Here is a 9,212-nt window from a genome sequence, read left to right as displayed (position 1 = left end):
TTTTAAAATCATATTAAATTAACATTTTCGAAACTATAAATCAGGGATAATCTTTTTAGAACTTTCAAACAAGGGACTATTTCTTTAATGATTTTTAAAAAGCACATCACTCCATTAAAACCTGTAAAATAAAAATTAAAACACACATTATGTATATAATAGGATAAACATTATAATGTATACGACATTTAGCGCGACCAAAGTAACAACGCAATCGATATCAAACGCAACCGACTACAGCGTACTACTAGCGGCGGCGCTTCATAATCATACCGAAATAAAACCGTGGGCGACTTTGCGATGGGGCGACTTTGCGATGGGGCGACTTTGCGCTGGGGCGACTTTGCGTTGGGGCGACTTTGCGTTGGGGCGACTTTGTTTTGGGGCGACTTTGCGATGGGGCGACTTTGTATTGGGCGACTTTGTATGAGGCGACTTTGCGATGGGGCGACTTGACTGGATCCCCCATCATCCACCGCCTTCATATGTAAATGAGCATAAATAAGCATTTTCAGTGATCAAATACCATGTATAACAGGTGAAAACGCAATTTAATTCACGCTTGAGTGATTTTTGTCCAAAATTAACATGTTTTCTGTAGATTTTGGTTCAGATAACCCGCTACCTATTGTTTTTATGAACCACGAACAATTTTAACAGATCACTAATGACCTTATGTGATTTTATTTGTAAATTGCATTATATTGACTGAAATGTATGTGTAATGTTAGAGATACAGACGTACTACAGTACTATACATATTGTATATTCACCTTAGTTACTATAACTGAGTCCTCTACATGATTCCCACAGGTAACGGTACGTTCTAATTGTACTTGTAACATACATGCAGTAGACGTTATACCCTTGTTCACAATTACACCTATAGGCCTACCTATGTGTGCTCATTATTTTTTGGAAGAAATAATATTTCATTTTAATTACATAGACTAAAAAGAGAGGAGATAGGCACCGCTGGAAGATATGGCTTATGCCTGTGTATCGTATCATGATAAGTACTCACTGTATCTCATCTGATACGCTCCTATGATCTAGGTACGTCATAGGACAACTAGAACTAGAAAAATTTAAATATAAACGAAAACACACATCGTTTCTAATTAAGTTTTTCCAAAAGATATGATATCTCATTATCATTCTAACCATGTTAGGAGTTGTAGTTTTATACAGTTATATTTTATAATGATAATCAATAAATTTCATAGTTTAGCATGACTTAAGTTTGCATCCAATGACAAATTTAGTTTAAGCAATGGTTTGCCTGGTGGTAGACTCGATAATAGTCATAGTATTTTTTTTAATGTACTGCTTTTTAAAGTTTCTAACTAAACTTTACTCTGGTCTTCTTAATGGTAAACCTTCTTAATTGCCATTATGAGATTGAGAACTAAATTATTTCTCACGTTATTTGCTTTTTTTTGTCTGGTTAAAGGAATATCAGGCTGCCTTTTCCTAGTCTGCAATTTAAGACATGTATTGCATAACAAAAAGGAATGCCACAAAACAGAATCCTCTGGTAAGCAACTGACTTTTTAACACAGGCATTAAACCAATGACCATCACATCGCATCTTTTAAATGTCTTATGGCTATCACTCTATGGTCAATAAATTACAATTATACTCACCCCAGAATTTAGCGATCTTTTCTATTTCAAGATTGCCTTTTAATATCGATATGAGTTTTTGTGTTTTTTTATTCTCGTTTTTTGAAAATGTAATTAACTATTCGGTATTATAATGAAATATTATTTTTCCACACAAATAAGAACACACATACAGATGTAGCCGGCCTGTGGAAATAAAAATTAAACCTTGAAAAAAAGCCCATGGCTTCTTTAGTACTCTTAGGTGGCTTCTTTTCGATGGATTCTTTTCGAGAATACTTTTGCAAACTAAAAAGGGGGCTACTTTTCGAGGAAAAATGATATAAACTGGATCATCCATTATTATCTGCATCACAAGTTTATCTGGAATTAAATCCCCTTGTTTCTTTGATATCTCGAAAAGAAGCCCATATTATCTTGAAAACATCCATCGAGTGGAGCTGTAGCTTGGTGGTTAACATGCTTGCTTTCCAATCCAAAGGTCCAGGGTTCAATCTTGACCAGTTCCAGGGAAACTCATGACTCTTATGCGTATGAAGTAAAAAATAAAATAAATAAGTGAATTCAAGATGGGCTTCTTTTCGAGATTACATTTGGCCTTCTTTTCGAGGGATGCCTTCTTTTCGAGATGGGCTACATTTCAGTCAATATGATGTGCTTTTCAAATAAAATCACATAAACAATGTCATTAGTTAAATCTCTTAACATTTTTCGTGGTTCATAAAAACAATAGAAAGGGTAGTCGATTATATCGAGGCTAAATTTCGCAAAAAAGCATGACTTGAATTGCTTTTCACCTGTTATGAAAGGAAGCAAAATTTAGGATCTTGTTTGTTATGTAATTGTGGTGAAAAAGAAACAATTTATCATTTTGTATTTAATTGTACTAGATTAATTAATATTAGAAACTCGAATATTTAAACAACTTAAAGAAGATCTATATCACAATGATTTGCATAAAATATGGGACTTATTCACGTCAAGCTCATCTGAACTTAGATATCACCTTTTTTTGACGACCTAAAAATTCATGAAGAATATCAAATCCAATTTATAACCAATATTAACTATGTACTATTAGCAAGTAAAATCTTTGACAAATATCGTAAATTATTTTTAACAACTGCATGGAAAGAACGCAACGAAATTTATAACATCCTTCCATAACACAATCTTTTTACTTTTCGCTCAAATGTATTGAATGTATTTTTATGACCTAATGTTTATATACCTTTTAATGTAATAATATTTTATAAATGTTTGTATTTGATTGTGTATTAAGATAAGTCCATATTTATTTTATTTTGTTGCACATCTCTTGAGAATTGTGCCTCTGTTATAAAAGAGAAACAATAAAGTTATTATTATTATTATTATTATTATTATTATTACTACATGGCATTTGATCACTGAAAATGCTTTCAATGTGTTTATTGGCTATGAAAACAAAATTATAATAAATAGATTATTAGTTTAGGAGAAATCGTGCAAATATTTATAGCTAATTTACTTATTTATGCTCATTTGCATATGAAGGCGATGGATGACGGAGAGTGTTTTAAGCAGGTCTGAGATATAAGTACACAAGTAACCAATTCATCTACATCCCACGTGGGGTATATCTAGGCAATGGTGGTTTAGCATTAAAAACACCTCATAAATCGCATTCATCAAAACAGTTCAAGATATGCACCAGTAGATTGAAATCCCTTCACCATTCCTTCAACAAACACTGCATGTATGTAGCCAAAGTAATTGTACCTGGTCATTTTGCTAACACCTTCGTCTTTTAATTATTGTGCAGCGGCACAACATCTATAAATGTACAGGTAACCAAAAATGAATGAAAATCAGTATCTATATATAAATTATGGTTAATTCTGACATAGGCGAGCACAATGTAAAAACTTCGGTACAAATCTCTGCCTTGGATACCCACCTGATCTATCTCAGATGTACCGTGAAATGTAAATTTGATAACATTAGTTTTCACTATTACGATATTGTTCCATATTTCTATCTTAGGAAGATATTATAAAGAGTTTTTTAACAAAATTTATGATTTCAACGGTAGATTTTCAACTCAATTTCAATTCTACGAGGTCAAAGTAATTTCCGGGTTCACGATGAGTTCACCTTGCAACAACCTGGTTTCAACTGAGTTGGCCGTTAGTGGCTATAGCCATTTTAGTTTTTTTGTTTATATTAGGAACAGACCGCGCGTGTGAAGGTACAGTAGTTAAAAAATTTAAATTATACTGCAAATTAATAAAGATCAAATTAAATATACGCCATAACGCATCGGAATATATTGTGGGGAATAGTATTATAAAATTACATAGGGAGATTTGATGATAAGAAATTTTGTTTAAAATCGAGTGAAATCCCGATAGCCGAGTTTTATTGAGTAAGCTGGCAGGAATAACTGTAGGCTATCTGTGTCCCGTTAGGACCGGGATGTCTGCCCATGTTGTACGCCGTAATGTCTTCTTTCTCCAAGAAATTAAATTAAATAATGTATTAATTATTAGGATGGTATTTATTTGAATAAACGCCTCTCCAATAAAACATCACTTTGAATAATAATTCCCCCCACCCCACCAACCCAACTATCTAATAAACGTCCATCCACATTTATAATAACACAATTATACTATTTGTAGTAGAATTCATCGCACTGTTATCTACAATTTACCAAGCATTTGTTATTCTTTTTTACCACTTTTCATATCAGAGGATTTCATTTGATTATAAATGTTACCATATTATTAAAACTAAAAAATTTAACATCCCTCGAATAAGCACCTCCCTCAAATGAACTCCGCCTCCCCACCTCCGCCCTATATACAATAAACACTATACTTTAAAATGTTATTAATCATCTAAGACACTTCGAAACAGAGTAGGTTTAGTTTTACGACTGTCAAGCATTTTCAATAATGGTAACCGACAGAAAACGTACAAGGAGAACGTCCTTCTAAAACCTTTTTACCCGAGTCATTATCATTCCGAGAACCATCGTCTACACTTCCTAGTCTAGTTTTCAAAATTTATGATAACTTATGATAGGTTTATAACAAAAACTTCCATTACAATGAATATGAACATTATCATTGGCTTTCATTTAATGTATGATTTAGCATTCTACTACAAGTAGTTTACGACATAACATTTTTTGCGATTTTTACCCAAAAATGAATAAAATCAGTATTTTACATATACAAGCTCTAATTGTAAAGCAAATTTAAAATTTCTTTTTGATATCCACTCCCATATATTTATGGTAGTTTTTAAATGTTGTTTGAAAAAAATTCAAGCATACAGTATGTTACAAAAATATTATAAAAATGGAAAAATAACATTATTTTCCATATATTTTGTAAAATAATGACTCAAATGACTTTTAATGATAATCAATGTGTAGTATGATTCATCAGCCTAATTCCAAAAGAATTTATGCATTTTATCTAATACTGTGCCATAAAATAAAGATATTGGTAAAATTGCGTGAAAAACAGGTCATTGACCTCTGACCCGAAAGTGCATCACCAGATTCACTTAAGAATTGGGTTTTCAGATGTACCAAAGTGTCTCAAACAAAAATCATATTAAGACCAATGGTAAAATATTTCAACTTAATTAGTAAACAGGGTTACATTAGGTGGTTAAAATCAGTACCAAACTTTTGTCAGATTTTTTGGAGTATTTTGTCTATCATATATAGGCCTACTGTTTAATTCTGGATATGAAGTCCGAATAAAGAGAAATGAAATGCAACATTTTATAGATCCATTGTGTAGTTAAGGTGAGTCTTATTTAGATGAGCGAATTAAAAATATGGCACCTAGAAGACTAGAAATTGTACTCTCATAGAAAGGTTTTTTTTTGGTGAGTATATGCAATGTTATTTTTAGGAATATTGACATCTACTGCAGATTTCCGAAAAACGCACTCTTTAAACGTCTTCGGATAGCGGGATAATAATTATAAATATAATTAGTTTGTACTGAATTGAGAAACGTTTAGGAATATAACCATACAGATGCCCAAAATCGCACACTTTAAACTTCATCGGTTGGGATAAAATTGATAAATATAAATGTATTGAAGAAATTTATGAATATGGACATCCAGATACCCGGAAATGGAACTCTCATAGAATGTTTTTTTGGGAGTGTGCAATGTTATGAAATAATTTTAGGAAAACAATATCATGCCGCCTATGGTTATTTAGAGTTTTATAAAACTGTGGTAAAATTGTATTCAAGAAATAAACATAAATGGATATCCTGCATGGTAAAACGAGAAGTCGACATCAAGTCACTTGGATTGGTTGCTGTTTAAACTGAGAATTTTCATTAAAATTGTTTTTAAATTTTGGTTCACTAATTTTTAGGTGACAAATAAAAATGTAAAATAAACAACATCAATACAAATATTTTATACATTTTTTCTTTATTTTTTTTGTAATCTATGCAAGTAAAACAGTGTACATATTAAGCACATTAACCTTAATGTATAGGACTACTCAATGTTATCAATACTATTTTCATTTGACGACAATGACTGAATTCCCTAATTCCAAAATGCTATTCACTAGTTGGAAAAAAGTTACCAAACACCTGAAGATTTAGAAAGACTGCATACTATCTATTTTACATATTCATGAATAACAAAACAAAATCTAAATAGAAATTATTGTAAAATATTACAACCCATTGCAAGAATGCAATTATATTAGTTAAAATGAGAATTTTTATTTGATTTTTAACAATCATTTCAGAGATTTATTTCAAATATATTAGTGACAAGAGTTTTTGTGACTATTAGAAATTATATGAAGTATACCTTTTTTCCCCTAAAAATGTGTGTTACTGATTTTCTAAAAAATAAATTTGATGTACAGCTACAGGCTTAAAAGAATTGATCAAATTAATCACTAATCTTGAAATGAGTCATTTTCTACATTCGAACTGATTGACTGTTCAATGTCTGATGAAGAATCTTCAAAGGTTGAGTAGTCTTCATAATCTGAGCTTGCCACAGCTTCACCTCCCTCCTCATACACACAAGAACATGCTTCAATTGTATCCACCTATATTAAACAAAATTTCAAATATTTAATTTTTTTTGTTTTATCTTTAAAAAACAATAAAAAATTGTATTCTTATATCTGACTAGGCTAGAGAAGGAACTAGATATTGCAAAGCTGAGAATCGACAATTCAAAATAGTATAAACACATTTTTTCTACTTGATCTTTATTTTCCAAATTTTCAGTTAAATCTTACATTATTAGTTATCTACAAAATGCGGATAACTCCTTGTTATTGTATTGGATCATCTTTTTTTTCTGTATAATTAGTTATCCGCTTTGTAGCGGATTACTCTTTTGCTTTTTTTTCTATATTTTTCTTCGTTCTTTCTGTAATTTTTTTGTGGCTCTAAAATGTGTTAACATAACATTTCATAACTTTGTCAACATATGGACATTTATATGAAGTTGTGCAGCATTTATTTTTTAAAGACGTCAGAGTTGCGCAATGTGACTTACGCACGATTTTATGAATTTCAATGATTGTTCATATATTAAAAACCAAACATTATTTTTAGTGACATTTTGTGAAAATTTAAACTTTTTGTTGATTAAAAATGGCATGTTTCGCGTAGAAAGTAGAAAATTCCAACGCGCACAAAATATTGTACTCGTACCATGCGCATGGAGTATGAAAATCATGTTTTCTTCTCTTGAATTATAATTTTCCAGCTTTTCCTAGTAATTTAAAAAAAAATCAGACATTTTCCATTTTCCACACGATTGTTCATATATTAAAAACCAAACGTTATTTTTTAGTGACATTTTGTGAACATTTAAGTCATATCAATGGCAAACTTTTTGTTGATTAAAAATGGCATGTTTCACAAAAATTTAAAATTTTAAATTTGTGTGCGTTTTAGTTGAAAAGGTTACAAAAATCATGCCTATTTTGAATCTTTTATAGCTCCTCAGGATCAACCGTGACCCCAATTTTTTTATATTATTATGGAAGTGGATAAGTTGTTGATGTGAATTCATGAAAAATGTTTATCTCTCGGATGGGGTGACGTCATCGTATGGCCACACAAATGTAAATAATAAGATTTCTGTCTCTTTCGTCATAGCTCATCACATTTAATAGAACACATCTCGCTTATTTGTACCTCAATTTCTCCTAGATTTTAATATTTTTTTGCTCAATCAATTATCTTTCATCAGAATTAGAAACATTTTAATTTTGATGTCATCATCATGTCAACAAATTTGAATAACACTTATTTTCATCCTTATAGCAAATTTCAATGTGTTATAGCCCGTCAGAATGAAAACTCACCCTCAGGATTAAAACGTATTATCGAAGCTGTTTAATTGTAGATATAAATTCATGTAACAATTTTGCCTATTGAATGTTTTGACGTCATATGGCCAATTGGATTGTAAAAGTCGTATTTTCATCTTTTGCGTCATAGTTCATCACATTTAAACGAGTGCGCATCTATATTCTACATATCCAAATTTCTTCAACACGTTAATATGTTATGCTACACTGTATGTAGTTATATAGTGTATACTGTATATACTCAGACACAAAATGGAGAGCTCACTATTAACAACATTTTATTTTTCTCAGGTCATAATGACATAATCTTTTTGTGCGCATAATTTGATATGCATATAATGTGCGTGGTATTTGTCATGCAGATAACCAACTCGTCAAAAGTGTGCCCATATATATTTTTTTGATAGTGTAGACAGCGGAGCCTCAGAGAAGTTGGCTTTTAATAACTCAACTACAAAAAAATGGAACATACCTCTATGTAATCAGTGGTACCATCTGGACACACAAGATTCTCTATTGATGAAATAACTCTTTCTGGTTGACAACAATGTTTCATGGTTTCTCCACAACCACCACGACAGATACCAAGATCCCTCTCAAATACTGCCCGACAACCACGCTCGTTTGTAATATTTACCCAATTCTCTAACAAACCACATTCTAGAGGCTCTGATCCACTAGTACCTATAAATAAGTTAATTGGTTACATTTGTATTAATATACTACAAATTGCAGATGAAGGGTTAGTGCGAACCAAAAATTCTGTCTTTCTGCCTTTTTTTTTGGTTTTAATTGAGCTTTTTGCTCTTTTTACCTCTGCCAAGGTGGTATATGTAGTCATTTGCGTTTGTTTGTCTGTTTGTTTTGTCTGTCTGTTTGTTTGTTAGCAGGATTACTCAAAAAGTAATTACAAGATCTTTACCAAAATGAAAATACAGATAGATATGTGGTCAAGGACCACTCCATTAAATGTTGGAGCCAATCCGGACCACGGTCCCAATTCTTGACCACTTTTTAGTATAATTTTCAGACCTGCTAGTGTTAAAAGATAGGACAGAATTTTCAAAAGCCGGCGAGCAGTCTTAAAATAACAAGTAAACTGAAATTGCATTTTCTCGAGAACTACTTGGAGGCAAGAGTTATAATTTGTGATTTGTAATTTCAAAACATGAATTGATTTAATTTACAGGTTTTTTGATACGAGTAGTTT

General features: G+C 31.4%; 1 protein-coding gene across 1 annotated transcript in view; it reads right to left on the bottom strand.

The window, feature by feature from the left end:
- Positions 1–6,064: 6,064 nt before the first annotated feature.
- The window catches only part of LOC144835253 (uncharacterized), a 97,386-nt gene continuing 94,238 nt past the window's right edge, over positions 6,065–9,212 (bottom strand). The window contains exons 157-158 of the mRNA XM_078690315.1: positions 8,475–8,686; positions 6,065–6,721 (exon numbers count right to left, since the gene is read on the bottom strand). Of these exons, the coding sequence (XP_078546441.1) occupies positions 6,566–6,721; positions 8,475–8,686 (368 nt within the window). The 3' untranslated portion in view covers positions 6,065–6,565. The remainder of the gene's footprint in view (positions 6,722–8,474; positions 8,687–9,212) is intronic.

Source organism: Antedon bifida, chromosome 1 (genome assembly GCF_963402885.1).
Source record: "Antedon bifida chromosome 1, ecAntBifi1.1, whole genome shotgun sequence".
NCBI lineage: Eukaryota > Metazoa > Echinodermata > Crinoidea > Comatulida > Antedonidae > Antedon > Antedon bifida.
This window is presented reverse-complemented; position numbering and strand designations above follow the sequence as displayed.